Here is a 21,889-nt window from a genome sequence, read left to right on the forward strand (position 1 = left end):
AATGTAGGTTACAAGGGGTGACAGTGTGATTGTGAAAACCCTGTGGATTGTACTACCTTTATCCAGTGTATGGATGGATGAGTAGAAAAATGGGGACAAAACCTAAATGAAAAATAGGGTGGGATTGGGGGGTGCTTTGGGTGTTCTTTTTTTATTTTTATTTTTATTTTAAATTCTGATTCTGATTCTGGTGTAAGGAAAATGTTCAAAAATAGATTGGGGTGATGAATGCACAACTATATGATGGTACTGTGAACAGTTGATTGTACACCATGGCTGATTGTATGGTATGTGAATACATCTCAATAAAACTGAATTTAAAAAAATTCTACAGACAAACACACACACACACACACACAAACTCAATGGCTTAAAACAATAAACTTTTATTATCTCAGTTTCTGTGAGTCAGACAGCTAGATTCCACTTCATTAGGCACATCTGCCTCAAGTCTCTCAAAAGGCTGCAAACAAGGTGTTGGCCAGGCTATGGTCTCACCTGAAGGCTCCATTTAGGGAGGATCTGCGTTCAGGTTTATCCACACAATGGATGGCAGGATGCAGTTCCTTGTGGGTTGTTGTACTAGAGACCCAGTTTCCTGCTGGTTCTAAACTGGAAGCCTCTGCAGTTCCTTGCCACTTGGGCTTCTCCATAGAGAAGCTCCCACCCACAGCCTCTTTGTAACCTAATCTCAGAAGTGACATACTTCCACTTTTGCCATGCTCTATTCATTAAAAGGAAGTCACTAAGTCCAGTCTACACTCCAGGGGAGGGGATCACACAAGGGCTTGACTACCAGTGTTTTAGTCTGCTAGGCTGCTGAAAGCAACATACCAGAAATGGGTTGGTTTTTAACAATGAGAATTATTAACTTACAAGCTTACAGTCCTGAGGCTGTGAACAATGTCCAAAAAAGGCATCATCAGATGATGTTTTCTCCTGAAAGACCAGCTGTGGGTGATCTTGGACTCCTCTGGCACATAGCAAGGCTCATGGCAGTGTCTGCTGATCTCTGCCTTCTATTCTGAGCTTCATGGCTTTCAGCTTCTGGCTTCTGGGGCTTTGTCTCTGTCTCTCTCTCCATATTCAACTCACTTATAAAGGACTCTAGTAAGAGGATTAAGACCCACCATGGGTCACGTCCCAGGGATTCACACCCACGGGAATGGATTAACTTTAAGAACATAATTTTCTAGGTTCATAAAGCCTCCAAACCATCACAACCAGGAAGTCGGGATCATGGAGGGCCATCGAGAGGCTGTCTCCCACAGGGTCTTCTAGATACACCTTTGACAAGAACTTCACTTAAGACCATGTTTTCCTGGTAGCATGCTGGATTTGACCTTTGCCCCTAGACAATTTTTTATTTTGAGAGTTCTGCCACTTGGAGAAGCTAGGAATAAGAAACAATTTTATTCTTATATTTCCTCTAAATTCTGATCAAAAACGGAACAATGCCTTTTAAAATTCATAAGCATGTAAAAGAAATGATCAGCTCTTTCAACATTTTGTCCAGAAACCTCTTTAGTCAGAGTCACATGTCCATAAGGTACCTTTTCTACCTTCTGTTTGGTTAAATGTCTGCTAACAGGTAAATCTGGTCCCCTTTTCTCCAGCCGGCAATAAAAAGACTCTCACTGTCATTCAAGATTTCACTAATAGAATCCTCAAGGCTCTTTTAGCTTCCACCTAACTCCAAAGCCATTCCCATATGTTTCAGATTTGTTAGATCAGGACCCCACTTCTAGTTATGAAATTACATGTCAGTTATATATTGCTATATAAAAACCTCCCCCAAACTTGGTGGTTTAAGACACAGCATTCATTTTTTTTGCTAACAATTTTGCAATCTGGACAGGGCCCAATGAAGACAGCTTATCTACCTTCCATGTGGCATTGGCTAGCACAGCTCAACTGGGGTTGGAGGATCCATTTCCAGGACAAGTCTGGGAAACTGGTGCTGGCTATCTGCCAGGAGCTCAGCTGGGACTGTAAGCCAGGGACCTCCTTGTGGGCCTCTCCATGTGGTTACTTGTGCTTTCTCAAATGACTGGAGTAAGTGACTGGATTTCAGAACTATTTTGGAGGTAAAATCAGGAGGAGTGGTGATGGCCTGGATGTGGGTAGGGGTGAACTGAAGGGGAGAGAGGTGTTAAGAATGACAAAACCAATAAAATATACAGTCTTGGGCCTCAAGAACTTTTTGGTCCTGTAAAAGATGCAGGAGACTTAACAGATAATCACAACACGTGGTAGATACTGCAGCTTTCTGCTACATACCTAAAAGGTCCAAAGCACATGCCACACAAACAGCCTCAAGAGAGACTTTTAATGTCTATAATTCCCAGATACAAACATTTCAGACATAATTATAGGTTTGAATTTCTTAAAGCAAACCTCAGAATGAACACTGCCAGAGAAACTGAGATGAGTAATAAAAACTACAGGTGCATACAATATTTCCTTTCAATCTAGCATATAACCCTGTAGGTGAAGCAGTAATGCGGTAGGGTGGTGGGCAGGGGAGGATGCAGAGGCCTCCTGGTCATTAGTCTGATTTTTTCCAGGATACAGACCCCTTTTGTTGTCTTGTAATTCTTTGTATGCCAAGAAACTATTGCTACTGAGAGCTCTCACTTTTGAAACTTTCTTTTAAGCAGTAAACAGGTCGTCAAGATCACTTATATCTCAACTGAATGTACATTATTTTCCCCAGAGTCAATCTGGGGAAATCTGTTTACAGATTGGGTCTTGTTTGGTAATACAATGCTGCTCAACTGTTCTTCCAAATAGGTCTAAATTGTTCTTTATGAAATGGACAGAAAACAGAAATCTCTCGTTTCCCCAAATATAACCCCAACCATATGCATTTTTCTGAAAACACCCTGAATTTCACTCTCACCATTACCTGTATTTTCCAGGTCTCCCTTTTTTACTATCCCCTGACTAATGTGTCAATACAGTGGTGCAATTATATTTTTTTATTTCTTGAAATTTCATCAGTTGTCCCATTATGCAAGAGGTCACCATCTAGTGTCTGCCCCCTGCAAAAAAATGAGTGAAGACCCCAGCCACGACCCTGCTTTAGGCTGCTGTCCAAGATGCCACCACTAATTCAGTCCTACCCACAGGATCTTGGAAAGACCTGATGGTGTCATTTGAGCCAGAGTCAATAACTCACAAGACTTAACATGCTCATTCATTGAAAAATAATTACCGAGTGTCTAGTATGTGTTAGGCACTGTCCAGGTGTTGGGTTCATCACGAAGAACAAACCAGGCAAGGATCTTCTCGTGGAACTTATTTTCATTTTTTATCCTTGCGGTTTTTGACTTTTAACAATGGACAAAGTCTTGGCCTGGCTTAAAGTCAAAGGAATCAGGTTCTACGGTTGGAATCAAGCCACATTTCCCAAGGCAGGGGCGGGGGCAGGGGAGCACCCGCCCCCTTACAGCATCCTGAAATCACACAACATATTCCACCTACTCATAAGTGGGGTCTGCCTGGAACCATCCATGACTAGATCAACTGGCCTTCGCCAGATGCCAACAAGACAATGCCTTTCTGTGGAGTGTCTTCAACAGTCAGGAATGGCCAAGGGGGACAAACTGCTGGCATTAATGGCAAGCACTGGGGCCCAAGACCACCACCCAGTCATTGCTCAGGAAGACACTGCCCCCACGTGGTGACCTCACACAGCTGAGGGAGAGTTAGCAGTGGCAGGCTGCCGACGGACACAATCAATAAATCGGTCAATACAAGGAGGACTAGAAGTTACTAAATTTGGGGATTAACTGTAGCCCTCGACTCTTCTGGGCTTCTTCAGTCACCATTTCTATAGACTCTTGCTTTATTTTCAATCAGGATACACTTTTGTTCCCATAATCAGGAAAGACATGACAGCAATTAAAGAAAAACATTTTTTTCTACAGTAAAACTCGTTATCAAAATCTTCAGACTTCCAAGTGAATCCCAATATATATCCAAGCATCACCACTGTTTTTTCTCTTCATAATATTCGTAAAGCAAATATTTTCTACTTTGCTTTCTGCATTTTGAACCAGAATTCCAGGATTTCCGTTGCTGTTAAGTAGTTTTGGGTATCTTATCTCCAAAATACCACTTTAAACTCCCTAAAGGCAGAGTCCTTATCTTCACCCCACCGCCACACCCAGCCCACTCCTAGCAGCACTTAAACCAGTGTTCAGTAAAGAATGTCTGGTGAGGGAAAAAAAGATAAAGTTAAACAAGCAAATACATAATTAGAAATTGTGATTGGTGCTGGGAAGGAAAGGAACAGCAGGCTGAGAGAGGATTCCTGGGAATCGGGAAGTGGGAGAGAACCCCCTGGGAGTTTTCCATTTACTTGCTCCTAGCAGTCAAGTCTGTAAGCTTAAATGGCCCGGGAAACAAGGGGAATTTTCTTAATGTTAGCTTCCATGTAGGGTGGACTTTAAACCAGGCAAAAAGGGGTGCTAGACGCTCTATCAATAGCCATCGATTCATAATCTCTACTAATCTGCACAACCTTGGGTGACAAATATTAAGTATTCCCATTTTACAGATGAGGAAACAGGTTGGTGCACAAATAGCTGTGCGCTTACCTCCCAGAATGCCGGGGACCCTTTCTTCTTTATACTTGCTTTGGGCCTTCTGAAGATCATCTGTAGTGACCTGCAGTTCTGCTTGCGGTGAGGAATACTCACTTAGCCAACAAATATTTATTAAGTGCTTACCATATACCAAGTAGTGTATTTAAATAGTCATGGGATTACAAAGATAAACAGTGCACGGTCTTTGTCTTCCAGGAAGGATCTCCCAAAAGAGGACGGGAGAGAGCCAGGTAAACAAATAATTCCAGAACAGTCTGATAAGGGCTGCCAGAAGGGTCTGAACTAGGGCCACGGGAAGTCCTGCGCAGAGGCACCGTCCGCGCGGGGAGGCTGTCGGGGACCGCGAGTTGGAGGTGGGTTTGAAGTTAGGGTCGGAAAAAATCAGGCTCAGAGCAGGCTGCCCCCCGGGTCTCTCGAGTTACCTCGTCTTGTCATTTCAAACTGTCGGTTCAGACGGGGAAAAAGCTGTGTCTAAAACAGTCCGAAAAAAAAAAAATAAATAAAAAAAATGGAGGGGGAGACTTCGGGATAGGGGTGCAAATCTTCCTGAAAAGGAAACACACAAAAGTAGCCCATCACAGCTCCGGGTCCCCGCGGCGGCAGGGGCCTGGTTCACCCGAAGCCCCTCTGCAAGCTCACGTGCACCCACACACGAGTTCGCCAACTCAGGCCCCTCAAAGCCGAGTTAGGGGTTGGACCCGACCTTCTCCCCTCTCCCGCCTCTGCCTTCGCCCTCGGACCTACCGCGAAGTCGGGGGCTGGGGTCGGCCGCTTCCGCCCCGCGTCCCGCGTCCCCTCCCCGACGCGCGCCATCCGGCCGCGGGGCAGCCGCGCTCTCGCAGCCCCTCCTCCCGCGAGGGGGCTTCGCCGTCCCCCGTCCCGTCCCTCAGGACTGAAGGCTGCAGCCCACGTCCAGGGAGGGCGGAGGGAGGAGGAGGGGAGGAGAGGGGGAGAGAGGAGGGAGGAAGGCCAGAGAAAGGGAGCTGCCTGGAGCCCGTACTTCCCAGAGCCTGCTTGGAGCGCGCACTCAGCGGCTCTCCTGGTCCCAGCGTCCCCGCCGCGGCCCGCGCCCGCGCCCCGCGGCCCTGCACCTCCTCCTCTTCCTCCTCCTCGTCCTTGGGCACCCCTCGCCCCCCCCCCCACTCCCCGCTCCAGCAGCTGCTAGGCTCAGGCAGTGGCAGCCCCCAGCCCAACTCGGCCACATCCCCAACTCTCTGGGCTCACTCCCGGGACGCGCGCCCTCGCCCCATCCTTTCTTCCTTCCTTCCTTCCCTCGCGCCCGCCCTCCCTCTCCAGGTCTTTCTCCCGGGTCGCGATTGTCTCCGTTCCCTTCTCCGTCGGCCGGCGCCCTCGCCCTGCCCAGGCTCTTCCCTCGCACTTCCTGAGGCGCCTGCCGCCGCGGGAGCCCCAGCCGCCGCTGCCCCCGCTCCAGCCCCCGCAGCCCGCGGCGCCCCGCCCGAGGGAGCCCCGGCGCCCGGGGAAGGGAAGAGCGGGCGAGCGCGCCCTCGCCCAGCCCCGCGCCCCAGCCCTGCCCCGCGAGCCAGGACCGGGAAGATGAACAACGGCGGCAAAGCCGAGAAGGAGAACACCCCGAGCGAGGCCAACCTTCAGGAGGAAGAGGTACTGAATGGCTCGGTGCGGTGGTGGGTGCGACCTGGGACTGCAGCCGCCGGCTCTTTCCAAACTGCGGGCGGCCGGGAGGGAGAGGCTGGCGGGGCGCAGGCGCTGGTCCTGGGGCGCAGGCGTGGTGGTGGTGGGGTAGTTGAGGGTTTGGGGATTGACCTTTCCCCTAGACATAACCCCCCAATTTAGCCCTGGGAGGGTGTATCTTTTGTGTGTCTACGCGCGTCTGCATGCCTAACATTGCGTAACTCTGAGGACTTTTCGGAGACTTTTCTAAGTATAATGCCCAGCTTTGTTTGCCCAGGGTTTTAAAAGAGGAATCGAGAGATGACTCCTGAGTGACCTCAGATTATTGGGACCCGGAAGGTCAGGACTTAGTTCTGAGGTTGAGGAGGTGGTTGTGTGTGTGTGTGTGTGTGTGTGTGGCTTAAGGGAGAAACTCGGGGAAAAGTTCTCGCTAAACCCTTTCAATGTTAAAAGTTCTTGGTGAAATATCTTTGAAGCTGAAGCATTTTGGATTAATAGATAACTCATCAGCCGCATTCTTCTCTGATGAGTCAAAGACCCCGAAAGTGGGCGATTAGCTTTTGTAAATTTGGAGGCGATGCAGATGTAGGGAGCAGAATAAGGGGGTTAAAACTTTACGGTCACCAAATGACCATCGGGGCTATTTTAATAGCACTTTGACTTTTGAATGTCAACTTATGTGGTGCGTCCGTAATGACCATAAAAATTTTGCGCCTGCGGAGCGTTTCATTGGTGGAAACAACAAAAGTCAGTAAATGTAGGGGACGGCTCATGAGAAAACTTTGCAGAATTTTGTAGGATATTTGCTGGTATCCTATCAGATGACGCCTTTCCAGCAGGTACAGTATTTGGAGTACAAGATCCCACGTAATGAGTTCTTAAACGTTCTATAGTGTGTGCAGAAGCAAGAAAGCATATCTAGAAATGACCCGTAAAGCGTTCTTACAGGTTTTGCATTCTAATATAATAAGTTGAACACAATGGCAAAACGATTCCAAAGCAGTTAGGAATCAGATTATTTAGATACTGTGTTGTGTGCAGATTAAAATTCTGATAGTGAAACTGAACATTGTGGAGTAATTCGTTAATAAATATAAGCACATCGTCCATTTGTAAAATGGGAACCATTTAAATGGAGAAGATAGATGAGAGAACTAAGACTATGCAAAACGATGCAAAATAATCTTATATTTAACATTTTATTCTGAACAACTGTGTGGTAGTGTGACCTGAGTGAATTGAATGAAGTAAGAGGATTGCCTTCTCACCTGAGGAAACTTCCTGTTGTATTATAAACTACTATTTTGAAAAGTGTTTACATATTGTTGTTTTACAACTACCAGTGAAGTAATACTACTGATATTGATACTGGTTTTCTTTCTCAAAGAGGTGGAGACTTTTGAATTGCAAATTCCACTTTTTTCTTCATCCTTACTGGCTGCTTTGCTATTTATTTTCCTTACCACTTAAAATTTAAAAACGATGGCAAGTTTGCTCTTTTACTCTTTTAGGGATGGCTGTGTTTCTCTAATTCACTTAACTCCCCGAGATAAGGATTGTTTCAGAAACCTATTTCAGTTAGAGTGGCAATCTGTTTATTTCCAAGGGTAAGAATATATTGTATGAATTCTTCTTTATTTGTTCACCCTATTGAGAAAACTAGTAACTGGGGACAAGTTAATTGGGCAAACCCAAGATTTTTTTTTTTTTTTTTTTTTTTGCTTTTGGTATGTAGCACAAGAGGTTGGAGTGTCCTGGAATGATAGCCTGAGAAAAGTCAGATTTTTCTTTCTGCTTGACCCACTCGACTGCAGCACGCCAGGAACCGAGGTGTTGTCTGCCCTGCTCTGGGGCCTTCCCACTAGCGTCGGCCGGGCTGTGAATGAGTAAAAATCATGGGCCATCACAGTGTGTCTCTGCCTCCTACCTGTCCGGTGGCCCTGACTGTGTTCCTTCTTAGGTGGGGATGACATGTGGCTCTAGAAAATGTCAGTTTTTTTTAAAGAAAAATAGTCATTATTTTAAAAATAGGACAGTTATGAAGATTTCAGAATCCAAACTAACCAAGAGGTGGGGATGTACAAAACAGATAACAAACACTGTGCAGAGAGGGTCTATAATGTTAGAAAATCAGGAAAAGAAAAGAAATTGTCTTGAAAGACCCAGGTGATTTGGCCCCAGTTCCCTGGTTTGGGTTTATGTTTTGTTTTTGGAAAACTCCTAACCTCTTTTTTTTCTAACCCTGAAAGCCACAAAGTAAAATAAATATGGTATTTGGGGATTCCCATTAATGTGCTTGGCATTATACAAAACCACCAGGCTGGACCCTTTCCCTGCCCACCCAGCGGATCTGCAGTTCCTTCGCAAACACGTTTAAAGCCTTGATAGAAGACACCAGTAAACAGAACTTGTACATACAAAATGCATGTACACATAGTAACAAGAGGAAAATGTGTTTTGTTGTAGTTTCCGATGGCCATTGAACTGTTCTGGAAAAGTGAGTCCAATCATCATTAAAATAGTTTATTTCATAGATCATCAGGGTGGTTTAGGCTTTCTACCACATTATAGAATCCAAGTTTTATGTTTTTTAAATATTTTTTAAATGAGTCCCATTTATCATACAGTATATTTTAGCCCTGTTTGAGAGCTTCTAATGCTTCCTGTGAAGCAATGATGCTGAAATGCTTATTTGGTTCCAGTTGTATAGAATGAACAGAATAGGATTTACGAGAATTTCTGCGGCTTTTTAGGTTTGGAAGTTTTTGAGACCTTCTGCATTTCATGTACTTCTGCTTTGGGTAGCACTTAAAACTTTGAGGAAAATAATTTTAAGGTTTGGCTAGCCAGCTGTGCAAGGGAGATTATACATTTGGCTTTCTGGTTTTTAGTGCGTTATGCATGTCGTCCCTATAAAGAAAAAATGGTTGTTGAGATTTTTATTAGAATCTGAGATTCATAAAGCTTATGTATATATGTATGTATAGGGCATCATCATTTTTTTACATCATTTTACAATTAATAACATCCTCAAATTTGCCTTTAATTTTGGACCAGATAATATTCTCTTCAAACACTTTTGGCAGTTGGCACTCAATCAGACTTTATTAAAATTAATAAAAATGTAAGTAATAGACTCATAGTTATTTTTCTTAACCTAACCAGTTATCATAAGTTTTAATATATTCAAATAGAGTGAGACCTTATCTTGTAGTAGAAAGAAATAATTTATTTGTTGGTTGCTCAATTTTTCAAACAAATTTCTTTCTATGGAAATCTGATGTTGGAAATATGTAATTTGGTTTTATTTTGACTTATTTTATCCATGTCATTGGGTACTTTACGGGCTGATTACAAATCATTTCTAAAAGGCATTTTGTTATGTCGAGGCACTGTTGTTAGAGAAATTTCTCCTTAAATCATTTTGACTAAACTGGTGTGTGCTTAAAATAAAACTGAAAAAGCAAACGACTTAGCACTGTTGGAATATCTATCGAAAAGATGATTGATACATGTTGGGCAGAAATCAAGAAAAGTCAGTTCTTAAGAGGTTAACCCAAATCTTTACTTTGCATTCCTCCTTTTAAAGTGCTTAGTGATTTTGCCAAAATGTTGGGATCATTAAGAAAACAGTTTCTTATAATGGGCACAGATAAAGGGTTCCAGGTCAGTTCAATTTGGCAACCTCAGATTTTCATTGTGTATTAAGATTAATCAGCGTTATGACTTTGGGAAAGTACACAGGGGCTTCTATTGTAAATCGTATCTAATACATTAAATATATATATTTCAACCATAGAATAGAATTTGGTGACAGCGTTTTGGATGGAGACATGGTGACCTCATAGTAAAATGAATGTGGTAAGATCACTGCCAGTACTACGTGTACTCTGAGTTATGCTTCCACTGGTGGTTTTAGAATTTCCCTGATAAATCCTTATGTGCACACGCAGTCACCTTTGTGTTGAATGTTATTTGTTTTTTAGATGGCTACTTTGGATGTGGCGAAGGTCCTTTTTGCAGTTGCTTTCAGATATTTTTGTAGGTTTGTATTAATTTTTGCTTTGAAGATAAAAGTGTTCAATGCTGGGTGATAGGGCAATGAATCAGGAACACCTGTACACTGCAATGGTGATATAAATTAGCACAGCTTTTCTGAAGGACCTTGACACTATACTATTAAAACATGTTGATGCCCTTTCATTCCGTAAGTTTTAGGAATTAACTCTGAGGAAATAATAAGCATGCACAAAGATCTATTTATAGGAATATTATTAAGGAGTAGCTTATAATAGTGAAAAATCATAAAGACTCTCTATATCCGATATAAGAAAATAGTTGACTAAATCATGGTATAATTCCTGAAAGAGAGTATTGTGCATCTATGAAGAGCTACGTATTTGAAGACCATATTTTAGGTGGAGGGGATACTTCTCATGTTATAACATTAAATGAAAAGAGCAGATTAAAAAGCTTTATACTGTTTGATGCCAGTTATTTAAAGTAAATATATGCACATAAAACCCAATATTAACAAATCATCTGAATAGTGGATTGCAGATAATTTACTTTCTGATACTTTTCGGAATTTTCTTAAATGAACCCATGAGCAAAACGAATTAAATGTCTCTTTGGTTTGCAACTTTCACTAAATTCCCTTGAGGTATTTGAAGGTGCCGCACAACCATTGATTGGTCTCCTTCAGTGTTGTCTTGAAGAAATCAGCCTTTTCTGTTCCTCATATTTTTTCTCCATGATGTTTATCTCATTCATTCTTTCATCTGGGGTCATTTTCCTGAGCTTGATGTGCTCTCCCTGATGTAATATCCTTTCTCAGTCCTTCCTCATACCAAACTGCTGGGTTTCCCTCATGCCCCAAATCCTTTTTGTCATCTGTGTCAACATTCTTCTCTCCTGTTCCCTTTGCCTAGCCTCAGCCTGACGCTTTTGAGGCAAGATGCAAGGACCAGCCTACATTTTGCAGCATCTCTTCACCTGAATGCCCTATCCCAAAGGGATGATGTTTCCTCCAAATTCCGGTAGAAGTTACTTTCTGTATCTCCACTGAACTCTTGGATCATTACCTTTGTGTGTGTTTGTGTGTGTGTGTGTGTGTGTGTGTGTGTGTTTAAATCTGTGTCATCTCATAACAGTATTCCCATTACTTAACAAATAAAATCCTCACCACCAGGTAAGTTGGTATTTTATATGCGTACACACACACGTGTAATTCTTTATACATATATAAATTTATAAGCATATAAAATATACTTATAGATGAGGTTGGTGATTATGGCTCTGCCTGGGTTAGCAGCCACTCGTTTAATTCTGAGGACCCCTTGGGGATTTAGAAAAGTCATGGAAGGGTCAGCTGGGAACTTTCTCTCCACCATTAAGGTAGGGACTGCTCCTTCCGAGGGGCAGCTGGGTTTCCACTGTTGGAGTCTGATTTCTGCCATGGAACTCGATTTGACCTCTGACGTGGGCTTCCAGAAGCCTGGGTTTTGGTGGAAGAGCACCGAGCTCTCCACATTCCCAAACAAGCCTGCTCTGTGTGACGGCCACTCTGAAATGTTTGTGTTCAGTTTCATTTGGCACCTTAGTGTCTGCCTGGGGGTAAGGGAGAGGGAATGCAAATGTTCCAACAGTGCTTGCTTTGGTCAAAGAAAAAACTTAGGAAGGAATGAAGAGAATGGACTTTAATAGCTGTGGCATAGTGGTGCACTGGGTTGGGGCTTCCTGGGACCAGGTATGACATAGATGCTGATGTCAATAGGATGCCTCCACGACCCTGTTGGGGATGAGCTCATTGGGCATAGAAGAATAACGAGTATAACTTAAACTCACATACCTATTTGTGAAGTGTGCATGGGGAAAATTTAAACAACTTCAAGGCGTTGTGTGTATGCGCCCAAGCGCATGTATGTGTGTGTGCTTGATATAACCTGGAACTTGAAGCTCACCGAATACTCAAGGAAGGATACATGCTTGAGTTTATCTGAGTAAAGTCGCCCTGTTTGTTAATTTTGCTGATAGCAGAAAAAGGAAAATACTGAAATATTTGAGCCTACAAGATTTTCAAAAATCTTATCCATCCACTAAAGGAATAGTCATCACTGATTTGTACTGGGTGTGCAAAGTATGTGCCAAGTACTGGGCCAGGCAATTTACCTGTATTTATCGCATTTCATCCTCCCAACAGGCCTATCTAGGCATTGTTGTTACAATTAGATGCTGAAAGGTTCAGTAGCCAGGGCTTTCCTGTGCCCATTCTGGGGGTGCCACGATCTATGAGGAGCAGTTCCTAACCCTTAAGTCGCTCCTAGTTTAATGGCGATGGCCCTGTGTAAACTAACAAAGATGTTGAAGCATGTGTTCGAGTTGAGGGAACACAGCTGGCTCTGCAAGTTGCAGAGAGTGATGAAGCTGTGTCAGAGAAAGCTTGAAGAAGTGACATTTGGGCAAAGTCTCAAGATTTTTCCAGATGAGGAAAGGATTGAGACAGCAGGGAAAAGATGGCCCAGACCTAGGGATCGACCCTATATGAACATACAGCAGCTTCAAGGACACTTCTGGGGGAAAGCCAGCAAGGCATGGCAGGAGAGAAAGGGGGGAGGGGTAAGGAAAAACCTGGAGAGGGAGGCTGGGGCCCGGGAGATGATGGAGGAGCTTGCATTCTGCACTGGGGACTCGTGACTGATGGGATGGGGAGCTGGGATGGATGTGCAGCAGGGAGATGGCGTTCCGGGACGTTCCAGTGGAAAAGGAGTGCAGAATGTTTTGGAAGAGTTGTTGAACAAGATCAGTGAGGCCACCGATGCATGAGTGTCCTGGTCTCAAAGTAAGGTGGTGGCTGGTGGAGACTGAGGAGAAGAGACTCAGGGTTCAGGGCCTTGCCAACTGTTGGATGTGGGATGGAGAGGACTAGAGACTTCCATGATGCCTCTTGGGGTTGCTCCTTTGGGTGTAGAAATGGAAAGTAGAGAAGTTGAAAGGGGAAGAGGGCAGCTTGGAGGTGAAGTTGAGTTTGCAGTGGAGAGATGTGAACTTAGAATATGTTATTCAAAACAATTCAGGAATAAGTAGCCGGTAATTGAAAATATAGGTGATGTGAAAGAGAGAGTGCCCTGGAAATTGGAGAGAGGGGAACCCTAGTTACTGGGAAGCCTGTGAGGGTAGGCAAGGAAGGAGATAAAAAGTTTACTTAAGATTTGGGAGGAGGAGAAGAATCGGAAATGCTAAGGAAAAATAGAAACAACTTTTTTTTTAAAGCACTCTTTAATTTAGGAACATAAAAATGTGTTACATATAATCTGCCTGGTTATTACATAGTAGTGTTTGGAATGCTTGTCCATTTGAAAGCCTGGGGGGGAGGTGGGGATAGGAAAAATCTTAAGATATACATAGTATTTCTCCACGTATACTTTTTTGCTGTCATGAAAAGTCTCAGGAAATTGTTTTTCTCTAAAATTTGTGATGATTTCCTGGGCTTTCACATTTCACCTTTTCATTTCCCAACCCTATACCTAGCAGGGAAGATCCAGCCACTGTAAAATCTGTGGATGGGTTTGGAAAGTAAAGGTGGAGGGCCTGGAGAGGTAGATCATATCCTCAAGTGTTTGTATAAGAAAGAAAAAAATCCCCAAGTTGCTTTGTTCTTTTGTGACTTTATTAGGGGAGAAAAAAAGAGAACAGGCTGAGCCTATGACCAGCAGTCCTAAATCATCAGTTCTGTGGGTCATCTTTTTAATTTATTTAATTCATACTTCCCTAAGGTTTGCTACCTTTTCTTTCCAGAGCTATGTGTCAGAAGAAAAGCGGCTGGGGAATTTAAAAAGAAAAAAACCAACAACAACTTGCATTTGTGTTTCTCCTTGGTTTTCACTCTCACTGCAACCATTATGATGCATATTATGTAGAATACGAAAGAAAAAAGGAAATGGCAGTAATAAATGCCACCCCAGGAAGACAGATCCAAATTCCAGGCTGTAATACAGTATTGTTACTCAAATCTAAAATGCAAAGAGAACGCCCAGGCAGTCCGGCTCCATTCTGTCAGCCCCTAGTATTTTGCAAAGGTATGCGAAATCTGGCAGTCTCAAAGTTAAGTGCGTCTCACCAACCCATGGAAATAAGCTAGAGGCCAACTTTTACTTTTAATTCATCTTTCTTTCTCATGTGTTGATTTTTAGTGTCCTTTTCGATTACCTGGATTACCAGTTAGATATGCTGGCACGTAGGGAAAATTCTTTCCTGAATCCCCAGGAACCTGTTTTGTGAAAATCCCTCTTAGGCCCACGTGTAAGATGAATAGCTAAGTCCTTGGGGGAGAAGGTGCAGTGCAGAAAGTGCTATCTTGTTATAGAAGTACCAGGGTTTCCTTTGTGCTCAGAGGGGAAGTGCTACAAAAGTGTGATTACTTTACCCAGCATGTATGACTTACAAGACTTAAAATGTGTGAGTTTCCAAAGAGGCATCTGTTTTTAAATACAGTAACTCTCCAAGTCTTGCAGGATGTGTTGCGGTTGGGGGCGGGGTGTGGGGCAGGTGCTTCCTACCTGTGTCCGCCCTCGGCGGCTGGACACTGGAGGGGTTTGGTTATTTGCTGCTCCTCAGGGCCTTGCTTATCAGAGTGGAAGAAATACCAAATTTGTGAAAGCATTTATCAAGTTTGCATCTTAATTTAATTCATTCATTCATTCATCATTTATGGAGCGATGATCTGCTCTATGCTTCTTAGCATGGCTCTTTAATAAACTGGATGAAACGTGATCATCCCAGTTTTATGGAAGAGAAATCGGAGGCGCTGAGAGATTAAGTAATTTGTCTAAGGTTTTACGGTTTAAAATTCTCCAGCGATGCCCGAAGGTCATGTGATCTGCCCTGCCCATCTCGCTGATCTCAGCCGCTGCTGATCACACAGCCCATTCATCATGCTTCAGCTGTTGGGCCTTATTTAGGTAACTGAAACTTGCCAAACTCGTTCCTGCCTCAGGGCCTTTGTGCTTTCTGTTCTCTCTGCCTGGAAAACCCAAGCCCAGGTGTCTACAGGGCATTTGCCTTGTCATGCATTCAGATCTCCGTTTCAATGTCACCCCAGAAAGGCCTTTGACCTCCAAGTAAAAGTAGTTGTCCGGTAGGACTTCTTACTCACATTACTTTGTGTGCTTACTTTACTTGTTATCTGTCTTGTACCTTTGGAATGTGACTCCACGACAGCAGAGACCCCTCTGTCTTTTTTAGTGTTGTAACCTCCAATGCAAAGAACAATGCCCAGAACTGCTCAGTAAACTTGTCATTTGTCAAATGCCTGGAATGCAAACCAGCCTGTTAAGCTCAGAAGCCTGTGCAATACACCATGTTGTTATAAACCCCTTTTAACAGTTTCAGATTAAATTTTAGTTATGGCTGTCTTCAAGATGAACATTTCTGGATCCCCATCCATCCCCTTTCCCATTGCCACTTAATTACATCAGAAACTACAGTTATTTTTTCCCACACCCTGTAAGTCAGAAACTTTTGGGGTGGTAGTGGTAGACACCTGTGTGCAAGGTACACAGCAGTTTTTGACACATAAGGAAATCCTCCCCTTGGTCTGGTTGGAATGGAAACCTAGTACGTAAGTCCCGAGAACCAGGAGTAAAGTGGGTTTAGTCTTAGAGTGATGAACCCACGTAAAAGTAGGGCCAGATGAAATACTTAATATTATGAATTTGATTCCTGTTTTGCAGATGTGACTGTTGGGCACTTTGGAGGTAGATTTAGCACTCGCAGTCCTTTGATTTAGTCTAGCCTGAAGCTTGCTATGCTTTCCCTGTTTGGCAACAAAGTAAAAAGGTATGTAGCTCAGGATGACGCCAGCTTTAGTGGTTGAATCAGACTTCACTCACCTGTGCATGCAGCCTTGGGGAAGCTTCTAATCTGCTTTGTGACCCTCGCAGGGGCCCCCACAGCCGCAGTTTATGCCCACTTGTCAGCCTCAGCCTCAGCCTCAGCCTCAGGAGCTGGTTTCATTCATTGTAAAGCAGTACAGGATGGCATTTCAGGTTGATAGAAATATAAGTTGTCATTACTTTGGGCATCAGACTGGCAAACTGTTAACTGAGCAGACTAATGTATGAATGAAAATGCAGGCCACTGAATTATCTTCCTTTATAGCATGTATGTCATACTACTTGATCTTGAGCAAACTTTTTAAACTTTACCTTTATTCATTGTCTGATAGTCTTAGAACCCATTGTATTTAAATCCTTATATAAGTCCAATTCTTGACCAAATCATCGGTACTTTTCTTTCCATCTTATTATCTCTGGGACCTTAGACGAGTAACTTCAGCTGTTTGTCTGTGACAAGTCATTTAAGCCTTTGTGTCCTTAACATATGCAATTCCTGATATGCTTTATAAGAACCCTAACGTTTTCCCGCTCCCTTTCCACTTTCCATTTCTCCATTGTTATATAGAAAGCTGCACTGCAAGCCAAGATACCTCAGGGTAGAAGGAATAGGCTGTTTGGGGGAATGGTTTTAAGACTTTTAACTGAAAATACCAGACCTTGCCTGTTGAGTTTGTTAGATTAGTATTTTAACATAACAAGGAAAAATCTGTGATGCACTGGACTTTGGAATCTCTCTGTATTATACTTAAATAAGTGCTGTTTTTCATACTTGAAGTTCTGTTGCTGCTTTTTTTTAAACTAAGAAATCAATTCCTTTCCTTGAAATGGGTGGGGGTTTCTGCAGGAAATGGCCCTCTCTAAACAAAAGGACTCCTAAGGCTCATCCTGAGTCTTTGTGTTTCGAAGAGGGGTTATGCAGAAAACCAGAGCTAGGAAATGAATCTTTGCTTTCGCCATCTTATGGGGGAGGGGAGGAAGAAGAAGGTTCCTTTGTACCTGGTCTCCCCAGTGTCTAGGTGGGCAGGCGGAATCCACTGGGTGAGCCAAGGACATTTAAAAGGACTGGGTAGTTCACCCAGCAGGAAAGGACCAGGTTAAGCAGAATGACAGCCAATGTGGGATTCAGGTGTCACCTGGGCTTTCAGCTTCTGCTTGAAAAAACCCATTCCCAGTAATAGGTGGAAATAAGTACAGTACGACAAAAGCAGGAGAAAGGGGTTTTGTATGATCTCTAACCAAAAATAAAAGTTCTGGTGCTATGATTTGCTAGTAAATTCCCTGTAAATAAATGGAGGATTTGAATTCCTACGTCAACTACTGTCTTTATTTTTTTAAATCTAAACTAATTGAAACCCGATAATGGAGGGGATTTCTGTCCCTCCACTAACAGAGGGGACTGTCAGCATTGCCCTAGTTGACAGTGGGTCTGTCTGAAGGCAGGTCGGGCTCGGCCTGCTCTGGAATGTTCTCTGTCTTCACTTCAAAGTGACCATTCGTTGTATCGGTACTGTACGGCAGGATCCGGAATTTGGGAAAGGAGTTAGGTCTTATCAAAATTATTTCGCCTTTGCACATTCTTGCCGGCTTCCAGCAACAAACTTCTGCTCTCAGGCGCACCACTTTTTTTTCAAGAATATAAATCTTCTCACCAATAATTAGAAACACACATTTTGTTGAAAATGGTTTTGCCGTTAATTTTCACAACGCTTGAAAATAACAAACATCTTTTCAAAGAAAAAGCATTGTCACCCCTATTTTTAGACTATATTGTCACTATATTTTTTAAAAAGAACAGACTGATGTGTTTGGGGGGTCCTGTGTGTTGGGGATGTGTGGTGGTTTACTTACTGCAGAGCACCAGTTACTTACCAGAATTTGCAAAGATAAGATTAGATCTGCCACGCCCATCCCATTATGAAAGGACTTTGAATAGTAAATGTGCTGGAGGACTAAATCTTAAATATGAAAAGAGAGGTACATGGTTGTTCAAAAGTGATGTGATAATTGTAAATTCCAGAGTTTACAGGGAAAAATTATTCTCTTTGAAAATTCCATTGTCTGAAGCTTTGGTAGGTTTTCATTTTCTTAATACATTTTTAAAAACTTCTAATTTGAGAAAAGTTGATGTAATAAATTATTGATTTACAAATATGGAAATATATCTTGACTTAATGAATATTTGGAGGATATTATATATGGTATATTTGGCATGCTTTTCATTTTTAAAGTATGAGTTATTTTTCAAACACCAGTGATCTCTCCAAATTTAAGCACCTTACAACTAATCAATATCCAGAGTGACACACAGAGCACTGAAATTTTTTGTATTGAGAATTGTTTCTTTATCAGCCTTCCGAGCATAGTGAAGAAGACCAAACATTCACAGCTGGGACCCTTTATGTAGGTTTGTTTGTGTTTTCGATAGATTCAGGAATGTAGTGTCTGATTTATTTCTTTCTGTAGCTCTTCACATTCATGTAACTACTGGTAAACGCTGAATCTGAGTGAAAATGTCCCGATCAGGTATGTTAGTCCGTTCTCTCCATGTTCTTAGCTGATCAAAGGGAAATGCCCTTTGCGAGACCAGCATATGTTGCCATTTGGTCCTGGTGCAGGCAGCCTGCTGACTCTGTATCTTAAAAACAAAAACAAAAGTCAGTGGGGAGGGAGTGAGGATTCTCAGTGCTGTCAGGCTTTGGAATATTGTGAATTTCTGAGTTTGGCAAATATACATCAGAGAAGTTTTAACCATTAACTATCCCCTCATCTCCCTTCCCAAAAATGCCACAGGCCTTTAACTGACATGAAAATTGCTCTCGTTTCAGTCATCATGATTAGACATCCTTCTGGTGTGAGATTACCAGGAAGTCAATGAAAAAGTGTTATTTTCCCTTCCACAGTGAGGAAGTCAGACCAGGTGAAGCTTGGATGTGCTGCTCAGTGCAGGAGACGATGACATAGAAACCCTCCCACACATGCATCACTCTCTGAAATCTCTCCATGGACCTAAGGAGGAATTGACTGAAACCATTATATTTTCCAATTTGAGTTTGCAGTCCTATTTCTTGAAAACCTCCCTCCCCACCCCTAATGGATTAATTTGCAGTTCTGTGAATTAGCAAATTTCTCATATAGGGATAGGATAAAGAATAAGCACATTGTTCATTGTAAGGCCCTGAGATGTATTCCCTTTATGGAAAGCTCTAGGATATTCATGCAGTTCTTTCCTTGTACTAGATATTCGTCTTAGCCACTCCTGCTGCAAGAAGCAGCTTCTTTGTGGAGCACAGATATTTTTGCATATGTTAAACCCTGTTATACACTTAGTTCAGCTGCCATTTCTCCCAAAAATTTTTAAAGGAATGGTAGTAATGTATTGCTTCTAATTTAGAGAGTAAAATAAAATAAATCCATTACGTTTTTTATTTACTTGATTTTTAGGATTGAGAATATCAAGAGTCATAAACCATTGTGCCCAAGTTTCTTTTCGCTGTTTTTGCTTTTTTAATTGAGATTTTTTCTTATTGGCAAATAAATCAATCTACATTATCCCTTCAAAAAAAAAAAAAACAAAAAACAAAAAACCCAGAAAATACCGTAAGCAAAAAAAAAGAAAAGGGGGGGGGTGTGTCAAAGAAACAAACAGAACCCTCCACCCCCACACCAACAACCAGTGTTAACACCTTGGTATCTTTTTTATGTCCTTTTCTCTGTACACACACACATATAGACAAACACACACCTATTTTTTACAAAAATGAATTCATACTATTTTCGTGTTTTTGATTTGATTTTTTTTTTTCCACTTCATGTTATGTTGTAAACATCTTTGCATACTGGTGAATACATTTCTGCAGCATTGTTTTGAAGTCTGCATACTATAAGGTAGTATGAGTATGTCTTAATGTATTCAGTCCATTCCTTTTTACTGGGCATGGAGATTGTTTCCAGCTTTGTAACATAAACTGTACTGTACATCCTGCAAGCTCAATTTGTGTGTACACCCTTAGTGATTTCCTTTGCTTAAACTCTTAGAAGTGGAATTTCTGGGTCAAAGGGCATACATTCTTTTAAAAGACATGTTATGCTTATCGCCAAGTCTTCTCTGAAACACTGTACTAACTTATACTCCCACCAGGAGTATGAGCAGGCCCATTTTCCATTTTTCTGCATCTTTGGCCACTGCAGTTTAAAAACGTTTCAAAGGCTGCTACTTCATTATGGAGTTTTTCATGTTTGTGTTCTATCTATGATTCATAATGAATATACTGGTCTGATCTGTACAACACCTGAATGTTACATATTGAGTTGTTTTTTTTTTTTTTAAACTCCCATTTCAAGATGTCTCTTCCAGTTGTTTCTGATACTGCTGTAGACACTAAAATACTTCTCAGATAATTATTGGAGATGTCATTCTTGAGTTCATTGAACACAATGAAGAGTGTTGATTTTGTGACCTTGGGTCTTAGGTACTTAATATATTTTGCTGGCCATTAACTTAATGTCTGATGATGAGGCCAATACTTTCTTGTTCTGTGCGCATCTGCGGAATTTCATTGAATCAGTGCCATCATTTGTAAGGTGAACCAATAACATTGCCAATTAAACTGCATTGTCAGATGCATTCTGATATCAGAGATCTTGCAATGTGGAAATGTGTCTCAGAACTGATGGTATGTCTTCGCAGCTCTACTTTTCTGGTCACATGGTTGGCTTGTCCTTGAGGTGAGGATAGAGACATCCTTGGACCCTTGAATCAGCTTGACATACATTTCGGTGGACAGCAAGCCAAGTACATTCCCGGAAGGAACTTCATGCATCTACCTGTGAGACATTCCTTTTCCTCCCCTACAAGTTGAGGAGGGGGCCTGGAGCTCCCATGTAGAAGCTGCCACGCATAGTCCTTAGCCTGAGGGACAGAGGATTCGGGCATTCTCTTCCTTCCCAAAGGCTGTTTTCCCTGCAGATGCCCACAGCATACCAGGAACCCAACGAATACTGTCTGAGAGCTGAGCTCAGGTCCCTCCACATGGGCAGGTCAGTGATGCTTAAGCCCAGCCCACAGGCCTCCTTAATTGTTTGCAGAACATTCCAGTGGAGCACACGCCTTCCACAAAACCTACACACATGTTTGAGTGCAACTCTAGGAAATGAACAGATGTAATGGAAAACCCAGTCTTGCCTCATCCTGATTGTTATGTATCAGTGGAATTTGTATGTCATTTAGCTTTTAGCAGCTTTTTTAGGGCAAATTCCCACTGAAGTCATGGAATACTGAATTTATATGCATGGTAGCATCTTTTTCAAAGGAACTGGAAGCTCTTTTAAAAATAAAAGCATGCCTCCTCTTTCTTGAGTCCTTTATTCTGGCTGACAGACGGCAAAGGACTTGGTAAAGAGAACACATTGGTGGTAAAGAAGTCTGACTTCCCTGGAGTGCAGTCTTTGGTACGTTTTGAAGTACCAGTGAGGCTGGGGGGTGCCTTGGTTATTCTGGGGAATGAGCATGCTTACCGATCTGGAGCAGTTTCCTGTCTTATTTGTCTACAGGAAACAATGGGGTAATAATAAGAGAGTTTCTATAAATTGTCAACATTGTGTAATATAGATAGAGTGTAGAAATTCAGTGAGAGATCAGGGTGGGCCACAATAAAACAGGCTTTGTGGAAGAAGATGATGGGTCTTGAGGAAATGGTATGATTTAAATAGATCAGAGATAAATAATACTCT

General features: G+C 42.4%; 2 protein-coding genes across 5 annotated transcripts in view; one reads left to right on the forward strand and one right to left on the reverse strand.

Moving 5' to 3' along the window:
- Positions 1–374: 374 nt before the first annotated feature.
- On the reverse strand, positions 375–5,863 carry LOC119530641 (protein argonaute 14-like). The gene is made up of 3 exons (XM_037831532.1): positions 5,838–5,863; positions 5,358–5,739; positions 375–5,084 (listed from the first exon to the last, which is right to left on the reverse strand). The coding sequence occupies exons 1-3, from the start codon at positions 5,861–5,863 to the stop codon at positions 5,001–5,003; spliced, it is 492 nt and encodes a 163-aa protein (XP_037687460.1). The 3' UTR covers positions 375–5,000.
- RBPMS (RNA binding protein, mRNA processing factor) overlaps positions 5,568–21,889 on the forward strand; it is a 168,292-nt gene continuing 151,970 nt past the window's right edge. Inside the window, exon 1 of one of the 4 annotated variants that reach the window (XM_037831288.1) lies at positions 5,568–6,233. In XM_037831288.1, the coding sequence (XP_037687216.1) occupies positions 6,168–6,233 (66 nt within the window). In that variant the 5' untranslated portion in view covers positions 5,568–6,167. Of the gene's footprint in view, positions 6,234–7,069; positions 7,103–21,889 lie in introns of those variants that run through there. The other 3 variants (XM_037831291.1, XM_037831289.1, XM_037831293.1) reach the window with 3 other exon arrangements.

The sequence above is a fragment of the Choloepus didactylus genome, chromosome 3 (genome assembly GCF_015220235.1).
Source record: "Choloepus didactylus isolate mChoDid1 chromosome 3, mChoDid1.pri, whole genome shotgun sequence".
NCBI classification, from domain to species: domain Eukaryota; kingdom Metazoa; phylum Chordata; class Mammalia; order Pilosa; family Megalonychidae; genus Choloepus; species Choloepus didactylus.

Bases quoted from the DNA above. Each gene is read 5' to 3' on its own strand.
- LOC119530641 (XM_037831532.1), bottom strand. From the start codon at position 5,863: ATGGGGCGAGGGCGCGCGTCCCGGGA. The intron at 5,740-5,837 runs GTGAGCCCAGAG...GGGGGGGGCGAG, and splicing joins CGAGGGCGCGCGTCCCGGGA to GGGTGCCCAAGGACGAGGAG. The intron at 5,085-5,357 runs GTAGGTCCGAGG...GGACTGTTTTAG, and splicing joins CCCCAGCCCCCGACTTCGCG to ACACAGCTTTTTCCCCGTCT.